Source organism: Gekko japonicus, unplaced genomic scaffold (assembly GCF_001447785.1).
Source record: "Gekko japonicus isolate JY-2015 unplaced genomic scaffold, Gekko_japonicus_V1.1 scaffold29, whole genome shotgun sequence".
Taxonomy (NCBI): domain Eukaryota; kingdom Metazoa; phylum Chordata; class Lepidosauria; order Squamata; family Gekkonidae; genus Gekko; species Gekko japonicus.
Window position 1 is genome coordinate 2,349,055 of NW_015172003.1, and position 20,063 is coordinate 2,369,117.

The 20,063-nt window shown below is 45.0% G+C and overlaps 1 protein-coding gene across 4 annotated transcripts in view; it reads right to left on the reverse strand.

Annotated features, from left to right (window-relative positions):
* The window catches only part of COL17A1 (collagen, type XVII, alpha 1), a 95,452-nt gene that overhangs the window by 20,418 nt on the left and 54,971 nt on the right, over positions 1–20,063 (reverse strand). For all 4 annotated transcript variants that reach the window (XM_015420124.1, XM_015420127.1, XM_015420126.1 and 1 more), the window contains 17 exons: positions 19,476–19,511; positions 18,905–18,967; positions 15,206–15,241; positions 14,402–14,473; positions 13,521–13,547; positions 9,379–9,414; positions 7,973–8,008; positions 7,791–7,871; positions 6,838–6,873; positions 5,438–5,518; positions 5,101–5,145; positions 4,338–4,379; positions 2,458–2,511; positions 1,793–1,852; positions 1,002–1,028; positions 872–913; positions 532–588 (listed from right to left, as the gene is read on the reverse strand). In XM_015420124.1, coding sequence (XP_015275610.1) covers positions 532–588; positions 872–913; positions 1,002–1,028; positions 1,793–1,852; positions 2,458–2,511; positions 4,338–4,379; positions 5,101–5,145; positions 5,438–5,518; positions 6,838–6,873; positions 7,791–7,871; positions 7,973–8,008; positions 9,379–9,414; positions 13,521–13,547; positions 14,402–14,473; positions 15,206–15,241; positions 18,905–18,967; positions 19,476–19,511 — 831 coding nt within the window. The remainder of the gene's footprint in view (positions 1–531; positions 589–871; positions 914–1,001; positions 1,029–1,792; positions 1,853–2,457; positions 2,512–4,337; positions 4,380–5,100; positions 5,146–5,437; positions 5,519–6,837; positions 6,874–7,790; positions 7,872–7,972; positions 8,009–9,378; positions 9,415–13,520; positions 13,548–14,401; positions 14,474–15,205; positions 15,242–18,904; positions 18,968–19,475; positions 19,512–20,063) is intronic.

Consider the following 20,063-nt stretch of genomic DNA (forward strand, 5'->3'; position numbering starts at 1 on the left):
GGCCCTCATTCAGCCAGGAGGAGGCAGGAGAAGAGGGAGGGTAAGTTGCTTCCTCCCCGCCTCTCCCCACCCCTGCCTGCCTGGGGCCAGGGAGGGCCTTGGCGGGGCTTCCTTGCACTCCCGCCGACCTTGCAGGTCCACTGCCGGTCCCCTGATGTCAGGGTGTGTGGTATATGCTAATGAGTTATGCTAATGAGTTCCCCTAGCTCTTTTTCTACGAAACGGCCCCTGCTTGTAGAAGATGAAAATCCATACAGGTGTTTAGCAAGACTGTAAGACCTATTTTGCTCCTGTTGGGTGGGATAAAGTGAGTAAGAAACATTTTCTGAAAGGACTGACCATAATTATTTATATCACTTTAAAATTATTGAATCCCCAGCTATTGAGAATTGCTGTTAAGCACATAAGATAGCTGAGTGGCACGTTTCATCACAGCAAAGCCAGAAACACCACACAACCGTGCCCAGTTGCACTCAGCAGTCCAAGTCCCAAAATGATGCTCTGTGGGAAGAGGAACTACTCCTCACAAACCTTTGGGGCCCGGTGGCCCAGGAGGTCCAGGTGGTCCTTGGAAGGCAACTCCAGCACCTGCCAACAGAGAACACAAGGAAAATGAACGATGAGGGAAAATAAAGCTTTTCCATACATGATTGTATCAATGTATATCTAAGACATTTTATGTAAGGTTTTTTAAAATATAAAATGTGTATATAACAAGCACATTTGAAAACAAATGCATCATACAGGTATCAGGGAGCTGGGGAGGGCTGGTTCTCCCTCCCCAATGGACATCTGGTGGAACTCCTGGATTTGCCAACATACAATGTAAGTAGAGGAAGTAAAGCCAACAAGTAAATGTGTGTAGACTCACCGTGTGCAGAGACTCCTGGAAGACCAGGCTGCCCTGGTTCACCTGTGAGGAAGACAACAAGTTAAGCCACCAGCTGATTCCCACAGCGAACCCTTCTCCTTCAGAAAGGGGAAAAAATGGTCATGGGTACCTGTGAATCCTCGTGGGCCTGGCAACCCTGCAAACAAGGAGATCTGTTAAATCACTAGTGGTTGTAGGGATGGTCCTAGTAGGATACGCAACAACAGTACCAGCAGATATGCTAAATCAATAGTCATGGCCAACCTTTTTTCACAGAGGAACTAGATAAATACTGGATAAATAAATATTAACACATTTAGCAGTCAGTGCAAAATCCACTGTGCTCAAAAAGTATTTTACATCAGCACTGCATAAGCACAGCCAGAGCTTGGCCAGTCAATTCAATTCTCTTGTTTGGCCAATTATAGCCCCTGCTTTCTCGGCAGCAAGAAAGCTTCCTTCCCAGCAGAACAGTGAATAAACTCCCTGGCATTCTGCAGGCTATGTCAAGCCAACACAGCAATGATCAAGAAACACAATTCAATTAGCCACATATAGAAAAGGTTGCAATGGGCTACAAAAAAGGGACATATATATGTAAAATCATCCATTCTGGCCATCATTTCTTGGAGATCAGATTGCTACCGAATCAGGTTAAAGAAAGCATCTGGTTCTCCTTCTGCATCATTAGTCAGAACAAAAAATCTGCCAACTGCATCTCTTTCATGCCTCTTGCACAAAAAGGGAGTGTATCTTTTTTTTTTAATGATGTTTCTGATTCCAAAATAATTATTTGTTATACTGTTCTTTGGCCATGGGATTACAACTGCCTTGCCTCCCAGGTTCCTCATCAGTTTCTTCGCTTCAGATGCTCCCAGACAATTAATTGGGCCACAGCCGCAGGGATTGCAAGGAGCTCACCTTGTTCTCCATTTGGCCCTGGAGGGCCTGGTGGACCTGGTGGGCCAGCAAAGAAATTTCCTGTATTGAAAAAGAGAGAGCATCAGAGAAAGTTATACTTGCAGGGGTAACACCCTGGCTTCTTATTAACACATTTAGCTTTGGTTGAAGTAATCATTTCAGCCAGGGGTCATTTGGGGGGGGACGCCATCCCCCCGGGTGAGGTGTGGGAGGGCGGAACCTGAGCTCCCTGCTGGTGCCCGCTGGAGGTCGCCGCCGGCTGTGGGGAGGACACACTTCTGGTGATGTCAGGGGGGGTGGCATATGCTAATGAGTTATGCTAATAAGTCCCCCTAGCCAATGTTCCCTCTAAGCTGTAGAATCTTGTGAGCAAAAATTCTACTTTGTGAGCTACTGGCGTTAAAGTTGTGAGCAACTGACCTAGCTGCTGCATAAATTAGTTTGCTCCGGAGTCCTCGTTCCTGAGCTAAGACAAAAATGTGTGAGCCAGAGGCTAAGAAATTGTGAGCTAGCTCACACTAACTCAGCTTAGAGGGAACAGTGCCCCTAGCTCTTTTTCTATGAAATGACCCCTGATTTCAGCTATTTGATCATTATCTGCTCACATTCTCAACTACCAATGCAAAATGGGAACGCAAACCTAGCAAGCTAAACAAAGCACCTACCATTTGTGGGCACAAAGGATCCTGGAGGTCCTCGAGGTCCTGGTAAACCTTCTCCTAAGGAAAAGAAACATTAACATATTAGAAGGAAGGACTGGTAATATATACCATGCACACCAAATTCCTTTTCAGGAACTGTGATATATGGAGGAGTCTGTCTCTTCTAAGTCAAGCCCTGCTCTACCTCTGTACTTGCCAAAAGTAGGAAATGTTAGCCTTTAGCCTTCAGAGGCTGGGTGGTGGTGGGTGAAAGGTGTCAAGTGGGTAGGATACCCTGTGAATTTATATTGCCACACAGCATCACTATTTCACCCTCTGGAAGAGATTCACTCTGTTTAGGCCATCATTCTTGCACTATGAGATGACTGTTCCTTTCCTTTTGCGGTTCCAGGTGGTATTCGGGATGGAGTAGCTTGGCCAGCCTTACACCGCCTTGTTCAAATGACCACTCAGACGCAGTTTCTTCGGAAATTAGGTGGATAAAATTGGCCACAACTTTATTGATTACAGCTGTTATAGGCATTGGCACAGCATGGGTCCACCGGATCCGACCCGTCGGCTGACCCTTCTGCCAGCCGAGGTATCTGTTACCCAGCCAGCCGGCATGGGTAGAGACTGCAGGATGGCAGGTTGCTGGGGTTCACCTGGACGCCTGCCCCCAACTTGGCTGGACTGGGGTGGGGACGGCGAGTGTCCTGGGTCACATATACCCCAGGCCTCTCCCTCCGGACACCCAGCTGCTCAGTGATTGGCCCAGGTAGGGAGGGGAGGTGCCTACCTTCCCGCCACTTGCCTGGCCCCACTCACCCCTGACCCAGCGGCTGGCCAGCTTCCTCCATCCCCCGCCCGGCCCCGCAAATGGCGGGCCTCGCCTACCCAGGCCCTTTCTGCTTCACATTCAGTAGAGAAAAGGACATTGTTATTGTGAGTGACTCAGCATGCTTGGACATTGGGGGGTGCTACATCACTGCGTGTACAGGTGTTATCTCTTTGAATGGGATGCCTCTCTTTGTCGTAACTTGGGAGCTGCCCTCTGACCCCCTCCTCTCCTTCACATTGTCCTATCTCACTTCTCGTGGCCTTCCATGGAGACACATGTTTCTGCAGGTCTCTCCTGTAGACACAATGCCCTTCCCACACACACGATGCTGGACAAGCTGGCCATTTGTGATAGGGAAAATACTCTTGAGATTAGACCTCTTTCACTTCTTTCGACTGCAACCTGAATGTGAATGGGGCAGGGCAGGGTTTGGGGAAGGGAGGAACATCTGAGGGGCATACCCTGCAAGGCAGTCATTTTCTCCAGGGGAACTGGAGATCAGTTCTAATCCTGGGAGATTTCTAGCCACCACCTGGAGACTGGCCACCCTATGAAGATCTGTCAATGGCTACCAGCCATGGTGAATGATAGGAGCCTCCATATCCAGAGGTGGTAAGGGAGGGAGGGCCTCTGCCTCTATGCCCTGTTTGCCTTCCAGGGCAACTGGCAGGCTGCTGTATGAAACAGGATGCTGGATTCTATGGATTACTGGTCTGATCCAGCAGGCGCTTTCTGTGTTATTAGGTTGATTGCAGTCCTGCTGAATCTATACCTCAATTCTTTTGAGGTTACATCTGTGCATTAGGCAGCAGGAGCTCTGTGTCCCACATGTTTTTAGAGTGTTGGCAGCTATCACATCAGGCTCCCATTTTAGATCAGAGCCATCACATGGAGCAAGTGGGTTAACTGTCTTCTTGATACAAAACCCCCGCCCCGCCCCCCACCCTGGAGCTGCTATTTACATGGCTTAGGAAAACACACAGGGTCATATTTCTCTAAAACAATAGAGCAGCTTGGGCAGCTCCCCCAAGAAGTGAGTTCTGAAATGGCTGAAAAGCTTTACCTGGTGGACCAGGGGGTCCTGGGGGTCCCTGAATAGAAGCTCCTGAAAATGGAAAGAAAGGTATTACCTGGTTGAGTAGACCCCAGTTCTTCTCGCCAAAAAGGTTTCTGCCCCACCCAGTCATACTCACTTGGCCTGATGATACACAGCCAATGCATTTGTATCGTTTTTAAAGAATTCTATTTGTATCGATCACATTCCTAAATGACTATTAAATACATACTATGTTTTGTTTCTTTTGATTTGGAATGTACTTCTTGGGAAGCCAAGTAACAATTCATCTCCTGCAATGTTTATTTTTTTTCATTCACTTCTACAAGGATCATTAGTATGTTCTAGCAGCTCAGCTCTTGCAGAGCTGAATCCCCTCCCCAATCAGTATGATATTAAGAAATTCAATGAAGAAATGGATAATTCGCTTCACTTAATATTAAAACTGACCTCCAAAGAGTTACAAAATCCTAGATAAAACTGAAAAGCAGTGAAGAGGTAGACTAGCCAGAACACTATTGGTTTTCTGCCAAAAACTTCAAGCAAGCAGGTGTTTATCTCTGAAGTCCAACATAAGCAGTCAGAAATATTTAATTTTATTTTAAAACATTTATATGCTGCCTTTCCTTAACAGCCCAATGCATCTTATTTCCTAATTTTACAAGGCAAAGTGCATGAAGACTTAAAGCAATCTCCAAACCTATTATTCCCATATAGCTCTGCCCCCACCTAATACTTTTGATTTATATGTATTTTTGGTGTTAGGTTCTACCTGGTGGGCCTGGGGGTCCAGGTGGTCCGGGTCGTCCTGTCATTTCTGGCAAAGGTAGACAAAGAGTGGAAATGGAAATACTGTTTTAAATTTACAGACAATAATTGGAGCAAGGGGTGATTTTTAATAAACTCATGGGCTTAGAGGAGCCCAGATAACAACTCTTAAATGCTTAAATAATTTCCTGTATTTATAAATCAAAGAAAAAAGCAACAAGAAAGTACACTTTTATTCTTTATATATACACCCTATCAACATTCACAAGCAGTGCAGTCTGTAGTTCTGTTGCATCACTTGTGAAAACACCTGGAGAAATCCTTCTGACCGTCCACCCTACCTTGAGCAGCAAAAGCAGCAGTTTCAGGTCTCACTTCTACAGCAGTAGTTTCACCTGGGGGTCCTCTCTCACCACGAGGGCCTGTTTGGAAGACAAGATTGCCAGACCATTTAACTGTCAGGGTCATAAATTCAACATTCTGGAGAAACTCAGCTTCTGGAATTAGTGGACACTATAGATGTTGGTTTCCATGTAATACCAGTGCCGGTCATGGCACCAAAGTTCTGGAACACTCTCCCCAGGGAGAGTCCACCGCTGCCTTGGTGGCCCTGATGAGGGCAGAAATTACAGAAATAAATTCTGTAATTAAAATAAGATAAAACAAGTCCAAGAATTATTTCTTATCACAATGAAGATAAACCTAAACTAGATTGGATTTGAACAGGTCCCCAGTCCATATCTCTCATGCTGCAATGATGCCCTTCTCTTAAGGAATGTGACAAGGCAAAACATTTCTGAAATCCTTAATACCAGAGCGGGTGGATGCAGAAACACTGCAAACATAAACTGGGTCCAGATGAACAAGCCTGCCACTAAAAGCAGATCATCCATGGCTGCTTGAAATGTTATGAATCTCTTACATATAACATTATTTCTTCGAGGAAATAATTTGATATCCACATGTAGATGTGGCAGTCAAACATATATGTAAACATCTATCACTGCATGAACACATGCATATATGATCACTATGCACCACATGCACACCCATAATGCGAGTATCAGTATGTATATTTTAGGGTCTTCCACAGAGATAACAGCTTCCCATACTAAACAATAACCAAATCAAAGGCTGGAAACAATACCATGGAAGAAGAAGAAAGTAAGACAGTGGCTGGGATTTTTTGCAACAGACACAGCCCCTCTACAATCTATCCGCTGGCCTATACCACCTGCGTTAACACTGTCAGCCCTCTAGTCTAGCATCTGGACTAGAAAGATTCTCCATCAGGATTGACACAGTACGCAACGTGGCTTCCAGGTTCCTGGTGTGCACCCTTTATAAATGCCACTATTTAACACCCAACATGTGCCAGCTGCTGAACAGAAGCAACTTGGTCCCAGCTAAGAGAATTCACAGTGTAAAGGGAGATAACACGTTTGGCTAAAGGAATTACAAGGGTCAGTAGAAGCAGTGGAGGAAAAGTGAATGCAGGCCAGTGCAGGAGAGGCTCCACAAAAAACAAGAGTTTTACAAAGAATGGGTTTCCTATGGAGGCCAGAAGCTTCTCTGGGCCAAAACAGCAGCAAGGCAGAACCCACCAATGGGGGAACCAAAGGGGCTGAAACTTGACTGGCTAATACAGAGCCAAGAGAAAAAGAAAGGATGGAGGGAGATGGTAGGAAATGGGAGGTGGGGGTGAAAAAATGAAGCAGAAGGTTAAGATTGAGTGTATTACCTTGAGCTCCAGGAAGACCAGCTGGGCCTACAGGACCTGGATTTGAACGATAAAGCAATAAATAATTGGATCAACTTTCTTACAGGTCTCAAGGAGAAAAGATGAACATACCAAATAATATGCCTGTCCGCAAGGTTGGATGACATTTCAGTACATTTCAATAGCCATTGACGTGATGCTACACAGCCCTCAGGATGGACGGTTTGCAAGTGAAGAATCTGCGTTTTCTCCCTATTTTCCCCTATTTTCTTTGTCCTTATTTTTGCTTGACCAGACTGTTCCTGAGCCTCCATTTTGACAGAGTAGCGCCCCCCCCTTTAGTATACTAATAGTCCCACAACCTCTTTTAATGAGAAGAGAATCCTGGAAGAATCTAAATGAAAAAACATGCTGGTAGATGCAGGTAGTTCAGGAACAATTGCATCTCTGCTAGGTATAGGGATAAAAGGGTAAAGTGTGCATTTAATTCTTCTCCAGAAAGGGCTTCTTTTGTCCACATTGCTGTACTAGTTGCAGCCCGCATGACACTGTACACGCATGGAAGCCATTCCATATGAAAACTGAATGTCTGTAGCAATAATACACAGGCAAGAAATATGACCAGATTAGGCTGCTTTATACTGAAGCAGTTTATTGATGCATTTATCCTTTATTGTCTGTGGGTCTCTAAGGTCCTACCAAAGTCTTTTCCAGCTGTGCCACCAAAATCTTTTTAGATGACACTACTGGAATATTCTGCGTGAAAATATGTGCTTTATAACTGAGCATGTAGAACATGCACTTTGCCAGTTTTGGCTCTTTTCCAAAATTTGTTCCATAGCAGAAGGGAAAGTATACTTTGAACTCAAGGTCCCAATAATGCATGCTGAAGGCAATTACTACAGTTTAAAAACTGCATAATTATACATTAGGGATAAAACAAGTCAGTGACACATAATATAATGGGTTCCTACCTGGAACACCAGGTAGGCCTGGAGGTCCAACACTCCCTGGCGGGCCTGGAGGGCCTGTGAGAGCAATAGTTGATGCTCCATCTGAAAACATAAACCATGAGAAATTAAACCAGAGAAGCTGAAATCATTTTATCAGGCAATGGGAAGACCATCAGTTATGAGAATTCTACATTGATACATACCTGTACTAGTAATCCGGCCTGGAGCTCCAGGTTCACCTGTGCAAACAGGTAAATAAAGGGGGAAAAATGGATGTTATCAGAGTCTCAGTTAACAGACAGGTCAACTGTGGCCAGTGTCTATCATTTCATTGAATATCTGTACCAATTTCTTTGCTATAATGACTGTTATGATAGCATGATTGGAAATGGCTACTTTGAGAGAGTTCTGACCTATGTATACAACTGGTGTTAACAGAGGTTTGTAGTGATATTATCAGAAATCAATGTAATATCTATCTATGACAGCGATGCTGATTCTGTGAGGCAGATCATGAGAGGGAGGGCAGAAAGGGTTACATCAGTGCTTAATTCTTGTGGTCATTTCTTACACACCCAGGGAAATGCTGATTTCCACTTTGGGGTCAGGAAGCAATTTTTCTCCAGGCCAGTTTGACCATGGATCCTGGAGGGTTTTGTCATCTTCTGGGCATGGAGCAGGGGTCACTGGGGGTGTAGGGGGGGACATAGTTGTGAATTTCCTGCATTGTGCAGGGGGTTGGACTAGATGATGCTGGAGGTCTCTTCCAACTCTATGATTCTGTCTGTCTGTCTGTCTGTCTAGCTATCATCTATCTATCATCAGGGGTCATTTCGTAGAAAAAGAGGTGCAGGAGCTCATTAGCATAACTTATTAGCATAACATGTGCATATGCCACACCGCCTAACATCACCGGAAGTGTGTCAGAAGGCAACACCCACCATTCAGGCTCCACTGGACTGTTTTGGATTGCTAGCTATTGGGGGGGGGGGGGAGCCGCAGAGGAGGGAGAGCTTGTACCTGAATAAAACTTGGTCTTAAAGGTGCCACTGGACTGTTTTGGTTTGCTAGCTATGGGGGGGGACGTGCAGATCTGCCCTCACAGAGGAGGGAGAGCTTGTACCTGAAGGTGGGTGGGTGGGGGACTCTGCAACTTACCTGGCTGCTTCTTGCTCCTCGTGGCCCAACTGAGGGTTGCTGGGAGCAGGGGGCGGGGCTTGTTGTCTGTGCCCACCCACTGGGCTCCTTACTGCCGGAGCTCTGCTCCTGTGCGCTCCCGCAGGAAATGACCCCTGTCTATCATCTGTCTATCTATCTGTCTATCATCTCTCTCTCTCTTCCCTGGGTTCAATACTGTTGGTAAGTGGGTTCTGCAATAGTCTGGTGGAGGAGAAACAGGAATCACATAACAATGCGAATAGCAGGAGCCCCCCTTCCACCTAAGTATCGCATTAGCTAGTTTGCATGCTCTCTTCCACTTTTTTGTTGGTTATAAATCATGCAGATAGAACATAATTTATTTATATATTTTGTATATGATCCAGGACCACATCTACAAGCAAAACAAAACAATCACACATTGGTAATCCTATAAGCATTATTTACACACCTTTAGTCCCTGGTCGGCCTGGATTGCCTGGGTTCCCTAGAAAAAGTAAAAATGGCAGTTTGGAATTAATAATGCTGTAGATCACAGTAAGCTATCTGCATTATAGTTTTATAGATCTGGATGGCAGATGGTCATGCATTCCACCATCCTTTACCTGGAAAGTACCAACAACCTCCATTTGATAAGGAGATCCTATTTCTTTAACAACCTCTTTCTGCTTATAACTGCTAGTCCCATCTCACCTCTCATAGCAAGTGTGCAATCTATATCCAAATAGAAAGAATCTGGATGGATTTTAATACATTATTTGGAAGATGTAACTGTATGGAGAGGCAGTTACTTGCATTCATCAACATTCCCAGAATTTCTAGGTTTCTACTTGATTGAATTTTTATAGTCGGGGGCTAAAGGTGAATTCCTCTTCATGCAGTATTAATCTTTTCCCATCCTATACACAATTTGGAGCAAATCCATTGAACTCAACAGGACATTCTCCTGGATGGGCTGTGCTATAAGGCTCCTTTCCTCCTGTGGCAAAATCACCATCACTCACATATAAAGTCCCTTATATTTCATTTCTGTTGGGCTGAAGACTGGATGAGAGAATTTGCCATCTAATGATAAAGAATCAAGACTCATCTTTGAGCCTCCAAATTCGACAGCACTTTTCATCAGTGAACCAAGTATGTGTGTTTTGCATAAAGTTACATTTGCTGCAAATAGGCTATTTATTTATTATTATTATTTTGAAATTTTCTATGCTGCTGCTTAAGAGACTTGCTTGAGGCAGCTCACAATTAAAAACAATATAAAAATAAGCCATTAAAAAACAAGCCATGATACATATAACCTGCATAAGTCCATAAAACAGAGAACCATTAAAAAGTTGATCAGATAAAACACATAATTTAAAGCCTGGGGGAAAAAAATATGTATTTTAGCCTGGCATTTAAAAGAAAGTAAAGTAGGTGCAAGGTGAGCTTCAAGGGGGGAGGCAATCAAAGGGCAAGGTGCCCCCACAGAAAATGCCCTGTTTCTAGACCTCACTTGCCTCGCCTCTGAAGGGAGGGGCACAGAAAGCAGAGCTTGAGAGGCAGATCTTAAATGGCACAGATCTTAAATGGCGGGCTGGTAGTATAGGAGGAGACAATCCTTCAGGTATCCTGGCCCCAAGCCATTTAGGCCTTTTAAATGTAAAAAGTAGCACTTTGAATTGTGCCCAGAAACAGATGGGTATCCAGTGCTGATCTTTCAGTACAAAGATGATACAGTCCCTGTAACCAACCTCTGACAGTACCCTGGCGGCCACAATCTAACCTGGATGTCATCAGAGCACAGATCACTGCGGCCAGATCATGCTTTTCAAGGAAAGGACATAGAGAGCAAGCTGGAGCTGATAAAAGGCACTACCTGCCAAGAAAGGGAACTTGTGCCTCCAACTGTAGGATAGGATCTAGTAGCACCCACAAGCTATGAATCTGAACATTCAAGAAGACTGCAACCCCCTCCAGGACAGGCTGGCTCTGCAATCACTGAGCAGTTTCTCCACTGACCAACAGTGCCTCAGTCTTTTCCAGACTGAGCTTCAGTTTATCGGCCCTCATCCATCCCCATTACCTTCTCCAGGTAACAATTCAGGACTTCCACAAACCCACCTGGCTTTGCTATTAAGAAGAAATAGAGCTGGGTGTCATCCACATATTGTTGTCCCCGGATGACTTCTCCCAGCGGTTTCATGTAGATTTTCAATAGTATTGGAGATAAGATGAAACCCTGTAGGGCCCCACAGCATAAATGCCATGGGGCTAAGCAGCAGTCCCCCAGTATGGCTATCTGGAATCAGTTGGTCAAGTAACAGCAAAACGACCAAGGCACACTGCCTCCTACTGCCAGCCCAGCCAGCCTCTCCAGAAGGTCAATAGTATCAAAAGATGCTGAGAGGTTCAGGAGAATCAAAAGGGATTCACTTCCCTTGTCACTCTCCCAGCGGAGGAGGAGGAGGAAGAGGAGGAGGAGGTGGGGGAGAAGAAGAGTTGGACTTATACCCCGCCCTTCACTTGGAGTCTCGGAGCGGCTTACAATCTCCTTTCCTTCCTCTCCCCAAATAGACACCCTGTAAGGTAGGTGAGGCTGAGAGAGCTCTGAGAGAACAGCTCTGAAAGCATTGTGACTAACCCAAGGTCACCCAGCAGGCTTCATGTGGAGGAATGGGGAACCCAACCCTGTTCTCCAGATTAGAGTCTGCCACTCTTAACCACTACACCAAACTGGCTCTCCAAAGGTCATAAATCAGGGCATCCAAGGCTGTTTCCATCCTAAAACCAGGATTCATTCCAGATTGAAATAGGTCTAGATAGTCTGTCTCCTCAAAGACTGCCTGAAGCTGTGCAGACACCACCCACTTAAGCACCTTACTCAAGAATGGAATATTAGTTCTGAGGCTGTCGTGGCTTATTTCTTTTGGGACCAGGGATGCCTCTTTCAAAGTGATCACAATTAAATCCTCACACACAGAGGTATTTATTACCTCCTGACCCCAGTCAACCAACCCAGCCCAGCATGATAATGTTAGCCATGAGGAGCAAAGGTCAAGACTAGATGTGGTAGGTTGCCCAGGGGTCATTTCATAGAAAAAGAGCTAGGGGAACTCATTAGCATAACTCATTAGCATATGCCACACCCCCTGACATCAGGGGCCCGGCGGTGGATCTGCAAGGCCAGCGGGAGTGCGAGGAAGCCCCGCCAAGGCCCTCCCTGGCCCCAGGCAGGCAGGGGTGGGGAGAGGCGGGGAGGAAGCAACTTACCCTCCCTCTTCTCCTGCCTCCTCCTGGCTGAATGAGGGCTGGAAGCGGGGCAGCCGGAAGCAGGGGGCGGGGCTTAGTCATGCGCCCCGCCCCCCTGCACCTCACCCGGGGGAACTGCGTTCCCCCACGTTCCCCCCCGAAATGACCTCTGTAGGTTGCACATCTCAAAGCACCTTGTTCGTTTCATCAGGCTTCACCAACTGAAAGTCATGAATACATCTAAGACCAAACTGCACTCAAACAACATCCTGAGACTGAACCAGTCCAATTATGTCGTCGAAGTAATGGTGGACTGTAATGTATTCAGAAGCTGCCATGAAGGCATTAAGATGTCTGTGAAACATCTCATAAGGAAGCAATGTTAAGCTTCGTCTTGAACAAGGATTGTAGTCCAAGACAAATGTGTCCAATCACCTTAAAGCAGACTGTAAGCGGGAATGAAGGTGATTGGTCCTTATACGCTCAACCGTATTGGTTGTTATCTGTATAGTAGGTGTGGCTACATTAGCCGGGAAATGTTTAAATACCGAACAGCTACTATGGAGAAGCTGTTCGGGCTATCAGATGTTGTACCGTGTTGGAGAAGTGTTCGTGTTGAAGATTAAACTTGAGTTTTTGCTGAAATCACTCTCTGACTATTTGTTAAGCGCTGGACTTAACAGTGGACATGAGCAATTTTATCTGCAAAATGCATTGCAAGGGTTATCACAGCAGGCTTGCATGTTTTCCAGGTCAACAACCCAGAAAGGCTGTACTGGGTGTCACTATGCAGGAAAAAGTGGCACAAAAATGAGCAGTGCCATCACTACCACAGAGTAGGCACAATAACGTGCTCTCTCACTTGCGTTCAGTCGCATTTGTTTTGAATTTTTCTCCACTTGCACTCAAACCATTTCATCATCAAAAGTTCCTCAGTAAACCTTTCTCCATGGAAGGAGACAGAGTGCTCAGGGCAATTGTGTCCACAGCCCAGGTCATGTCCATATTCCGCATATCAGCCAGGCCTGCAACAGCAAGCTGGCTGACTGAAAAATCCCCAGGAGACATCAGGAAACTTTCTGGGTCCATCAACCTCCTGGAGTGGACCAACCTTAACAACCATGTGATGCCTATGATTTTGGAAAGTATATTCATACATGTAGCTTGATCCTAGGTGGTTAGCCTGCTACCCAATCCCTATTGAAGTGTGAACTAGCCGTTGCACTTGACTTAAATTCTAGCAATCTGCATCCTCTTATGAGACACAAAATGAGACACACTCATTCTGCCTCACTTAATATTTTAAGCATCTGCCCATTAACTATTAAGCAAATGTATCTTTCACGCATAGTGCCTTACCTGGTGATCCTTGAGGTCCTGTGAGACCTAGGAAAACAATCACACATGTTAGGAATTTTCTTCCAAGAGGAGGGACAAACAGGTAAATATACAAATAACTCAATGGAGGTAAGTAAGCAGTGGGGTTTGTACTGGGGCCGATGAAGCAAATACTCAGGTAAAAATGTGACCTGAAGTAGCCATATGTCAATCCATCACTTTCCCGGGTTACATTTCAAATATGAAATGAACTGATCTCCTCCCAGTTCACTGAGGATTATGAATACCTTCCTAAACCTTACATGTAAAGCTCTATACCCCATCCGCTCCCAACACATCTCTTTTCTCATCTTCCCTTTTCCTCCCCATACTTTCCATTATACAAAAAGCACGTCTGCTACACTTTCTTCCCTTCTATCCTCTTTTGGCCCCCTAGCCTTCTGGTGCTCCTTCTCTCTGAAGGAGTCAATTGATACTTCTGTTTGCTATCTGTACACTGGCATTTTGCCACATAAGCAGAGGAAGCATAAAGGGGAGAATATATGCCATGCTTGCAAATGCATTTTCCATAGTTCAAAGCTCCACAATGTATACCCCAGTAGGGCTGCTCACAGGCATTCAGGGACCCTGGCAGGATCCTATTTCTCCAATGTTTTCATCGTCCACTGTGCTAAGATCTACATGGCCCCAACCTCCTTTGTGTGAGCCAAGCTTCATCCTCTCCATGCCCTTCTTCTCTCTAACAAACCTGCCTCTCTGCTCTTCTCCCTACACTGGTAAGTCTCATGTGCCTGCAGGGGCAGTACAAAGGTCCAGTGTTTCACCTGCCTAGTCACTATGTTGACCCCCCAACCTCAGCCTAAAGGCAACAACAAAGTTCTTTTTGCTTCATCTTGGATTACCTGGCTGCCCTGCATCTCCAGGAGGTCCAGCTGGACCTCGTGGTCCTGCCATTCCCATAAGACCTTGCTCTCCTAGAAAACAGTCAAGATGAAGAATTAGTTTGCATAGTAAAACACCCACTGTAGTTATGGAAATGGTTGCTATTAAGTGAGCAGCATTCTTAGGCCAAGAAGTTTAAATGTTTCCATCAAAACACTATGATATATCCATTACCCATCAATCCATTTCCTGAAATTCCTTGTTATGTCATCCAAAATAATTTTGAGAGTTGTCAACAGAAATCTTAGTTCAAAATGCTCACATTTGTCATTTATGGGAGCTATGCAATGACTGAAAGTAACACTGAAAATATTCAAATACATAAATGAGTCTATGATCCTACGCAACGTTGCATAGTGATATTAGTGATATCACTGGAACCCTTGAACCTATGCCACATTGGATAGAGATGAAAGTGGCATTTACAGACAGTGTGACCCTGCCAGCCTTCTGCTGCGCAAGAGGGGCAATATTGTTCAGTTTATCTATGCACTGCATCCCCCCCCCAATCCTGCATGGCTTTTTGTCCATGCACGTCTTCCCATCCCTGGCATTATTTTGGGGGGAAGCAGATGCAGGGATGAGGAAAGGAGAGATCCACTTCCACTGATAGAAAGTTGCTAGGATCCAACCCCATGTAAAGAAGTATTTGTTATATTCTCATTATTCTCATTATGCCATGTTCAGATCCATCTGGTGGTATGTTTCTCAGGGATTTGTCTGTCATGAGAAGAAACAGCAAATCAATAATACTAATAACCTACCTCTGGGGCCTTGGTGTCCATCTGGCCCAGGTGGACCTACGGAAACATAGAAGTTCATTTGCTGTTATTGGAATTGTTCCATAGTATTCCAGTTCTTTGCTTCATGCAAAGCTACACATAAGAACATGCTTTAAAAATTATACACAGATATGATCAGGGCTCAGGTGCTTTTGGCTGAAGCTTAAATAAAAGGACCACATTTATTTTATTTTTTTATGAGGCAGGGAAAGGAGAGAGGTGGGTAGGAGACAGGGTTGCCAACTCTAGTTTAGGAAATTTCTAGAGATTTGGGGGGGGGAGCCTGGGGAAATGGGGTTTGAGGAGGGGAGAGACCTCAGACTCCACCCTACAAAACAGCCAGTTCCTCTAGGGGAACTAGGGTTGCCAACTTCCTGGTGGAGGCTGGAGATCACCCAGAATTACAACTGATCTCCGGATGTCAGAGATCAGTTCTCTTGAAGAAAATGGCTGTTTCAGAAGGTATACTCTATGGCATTATATCCTGCTGAGGTTGCTTCCCTTGCCATCCCAAGGTTCCACCCCCAATACTCCAGGAATTTCCCAACCTGGAGCTGGCAGCTTTAAGGGGGGAACTGATATCTGTAGTTGGAAGATCTGTTCTGATTTCAGGAAATTTCCAGGCTTCAGGAAGCAGGAAAAGGGAAGAGGCTATGGGGGCTTTCAGGAAAGGGAAAGAGGAAATAATTCAACTTCAACTGAAGTCGAATCCATCGAAGACGGAGGTCCTCCATTTGGGCTGTGGGGGGCTGGGTTTGGGCATTGGGCTCCCAGCCTTTGGCAGGGCCTAGTTGGTGCCGGCACCAAAGGTAAAGAGCCTGGGAGTGTTCCTGGATGCCTCATTGTCTATGGAGGCCCAGGTCACAGCCAGATCAGCCTTTTTCCATCTGAGGTAGGTCAGGCAGTTGGCCTCATATCTCACCCCTCATGATCTGGCTGTGGTGATCCATGCAATGGTTACTTCCATGATAGATTATTGTAATCCTCTCTACGTGGGGCTACTCTTGACTCTGCTCCAGAAATTGCAGCTGGTTCAGAGCGCAGTGGTATGGGTATTGATGTCACTGCCTGTGCAGGCCCACATCTACCCAGTGCTGTGCAAACTGCACTGGCTGTCTATTAAATACCAGATCCATTTCAAGGTTCTGGTTCTTACCATTAAAGCCCTATACAGCCAGGGGCCTGCATATCTTCGAAACTGCCTCTCCCCATATGAGCCCCGGATGACATTGCGCTCTTCGAATCAACATCTGCTGATGGTCCCTGGCCCTAAGGATATCCGACTTGCCTCAACTAGGGCCAGGGCTTTTTCAGCCCTGGCCCCTGCCTGTTGGAATGAGCTCTCATCAAAAATTAGGGCCCTGCGAGAGCTTTTACAGTTCCATAGGACCTGCTAGATGGAGCTCTTCCTCCAAACCTTCAGTTGAGGCAGCGGGTATCCGGTTCAATCTGGCCTCCCCCCTCCTCCTCCCATGAGTCACTCTTATATGTCTGTTGAAGTACAATTTATTTTTAAGTATTAGTGTTGTACTTATTTTATTGTATTTATTATATATATTTTGTTATTCTGTTTTTATTATTTAAATCTGCACTAAGCAGATTATTATAGGTTGGAACCTGCCCTGAGTCTGCTTTGTGGGGAGGGCAGAATATAAATTGAAGGAAATAAATAAATAGTTGGGTGAGGAGGAAGTGAGATGTCTCCTGCAAATCCTTGTGAGTTCCCACTTGTAACATCTATAAACTAATAATAAAACACGGGCTGGTTTCTCACAAGCTGCTGCAGCGCGCTCACTCTTCCCTTTGCCCCGATCATACATGTCAATGTCACGCTAAGTGCTGCGTGCCTGCATCTTGACCCACAGCTTTGCCTCATTTTTCCCGCCTCTACTCAATCGGCTGATTTCGCACTAGAGCTGCCTCGATGTTGCGCCGCCATTTGTCCCGATACTATTGGTCAATTTCACACCCGAAGCTGCGGGGCTGCATTTGACCCGCAGCTTCACCCGATTTCCTCCACAGTTTCGTGATCCTAAAAAACAGGATCACGAAACTGCGGGGGAAATCGGGCGAAGACGCAAGTCAAAATGCAGCCCCACAGCTTCGGGTGTGAAATTGACCAATAGTATCGGGGCAAACGGCGGTGCAACATCAAGGCAGCTCTAGTGCGAAATCAGCCAATCCTGTTTTTTGAGGATTGAGTAGAGGCGGGGGGAATCGGGCGAAGCTGCGGGTCAAAATGCAGCCACGGAGCACTTATTTATTTATTTATTTAATTCCATTTATACCCCGCCCTCCCCGCACATGGGCTTGACACGTACGATCGGGGCAAAGGGAAGAGCCAGCACGCTGCAGCAGCTTGTGGGAAATCGGTCTTAATTATTAGAAAGAAAGAACACAGCAGTGGCCCCAGCAAAAATAAACTTAACCAAACTGTCCCCACTGAAACGATATAGTTTTCATTTGTTCCCTGAGAGGCCATTGGACTGGTATCAGGAGGTATTCCACAACTTTCATGCAATCCCTGAAAAAGTCTTGTATTGGGTTGCTTGCTACCCACCAGACTTGGGGGGGGGGGTACAAGGAGCAGGGTCTCACATGGCGACCAGAGTATTTGGGGAGATTCATATGACAGGAAGCATTCCTTAGATACTATGATCAAAGATTACTACAGTTTTAAAGATCAAAACCAGCATCATGAATCAGGCCCAGAAACCAACTGGGAGTCAATATAGTTGCTTCAGAACGGAAGCAAAATGCTCCAAACGGTTTGCTCTGATTAGTAACCTGAGCAGCTATAGTGCCCAAACATTAGAGGTAGCTTGTTTAGAGTGCATTGCAGTAGTCTCATGTGGAGATCACTAGGGTGTACATAACTATGGCAAGATTATATTATGACCCTTTACACAATAGAATCTTTTGAGTGATAAAATGAAAATAAGGCCAGAAGTAAAATTCATATCCTCTCTAGCCTTCACTAAGTTATAGAAATGGGCCATGTTGAAATGACTCAAAATATTGACATATATGTAGGGATGGGCAAAAACCGGTTCACGAGCCAAAATCAAAAAGGTGCTTTCCCCGAACATTTACTGGACTTTTGTCTGGTTCAGCTTTTCGGGCCATTTAAACCTAACAGCTGAACATCACGGGTCTGCCCATTAGCTATTAGGTTTAAATGGCTGCAAGCCATTTCACTGGTCATTTTTGCTACCCTCCTGCTTCCAAGTGAGTGGAAACCTAACAGCAGATGGGTAAACCTGCACCCACCCCCACTTGGAACCACCCCAAACTGAACCAGAATTTTTCGGTTTGTTCTCATCCCTACATATATGTAAAGCACTCCTCTTTCTGGTTTTGAACACTGTTAAGTTTGTTAGTTGTAGATTTTCCGGGCTGCATTGTAGTACCTGACGTTTCACCAGCAGCTGTGACTGGCATCCTCAGAGGTATAACACAGAAAGATGGAGTACTCTCTGTATCAATGTGATCTACTCAGGAAGGTGGGGTAGGGCTGAGTCATTATCTTGTAGGAGTTTCCCAGACTGAGACATGCTAATGCTGCTAATTTTCACTGTAAGACTGTCTTTCATTTGAAGACTTGTGCTCCAGGGGCCCCAGGAGTTGCATGGTATGTTGCATATATTTTGTGCAGTACCATTATGTTACACTGCCACTCACCTACTGATCCTTTAGCTCCTGGTTCACCTGAAGGTCCAGCTGGTCCTCTGGAACCAGGTTCACCTGCAAATCAACAAAGAGGAGTAGCTTTCAACAATGTGTTCAGTACTGCTTGTGTCAAATATAAGAACAAAAGGGGGAAATTATGTGCTCACCTCTGCATCTGATTGACCAACTATGTGTTACTTCAGACAACTAAAGTCTAGGCTGTGCACAGGACTATGAGTATTTAAAATATGTGTAGCAGACCCAGCAGCACCTGCTAAACTAAGTTTTCCCTTCCCTCTATTGTTGTCTTCCACAATCAAGTGAATTTTTTTGGTTCTTCTTGGCGTTCCCTCTCTAACTATTATTGGTCTTCCTCCCTGGTTGTTTTATGTGTATTTGTGTTTGTAAGTTTTATTCAATTGTTTAATTATACACACACACACACACACACACACACACACACATAATGAAATGCTGTTATAATGTTGAAATGTTTGGATGTTTCCTGCCTTGGGGACCCAATCTGGGTGGAAAGGTAGCACAGAAATGTTTTGAATAAATAAATAAGATAAAATATACAAACCTGTAAGACCGCGAGGTCCTTTCTCCCCTTGATCACCTAAAAACGAATGCACAAAGACACAAAACTTTTTTTCATTTTAATGGGGCCAGCATACCTAAAGGATCACCTACTCCCATATGAACCCAGCATGACAATTCTGGCCATCTTTGGTGGCCCCACTTTGAGTGCCCTGCTATTTAATGCTAAAGAGGTGGCAACCCAAGAAAACACCTCAGTTGTGGCACCAAAACTTTGGAATGCCCTCCCCAGGGAGATTTATCTGTCTGCTGCTATTATTGTCTTCTGCCAGCAGGTGAAGACTTTTTGTTTCATTTGGCATTCCCTCACTAACTCTTACTAGCCCTCCTCCCTGTTTGTGTTTTTATGTTTTTATATTTGTATTTAATTGTATTAAATATTTTATACATATTGGGGCTTTAAATGTTTTTAACATCTCAAATGTTATAACATTTTAATGTTTTGTAAGTTTTAATTTTTCTTGCCTTGAAGTTCTGAAATGGGTGAAAAGACAACATAGAAACATTTTAAATAAAGAAGATGAATAAAAACTTTCTTGCTCATGCAAAAAAGAGCCCCAAGAAAAAAGTA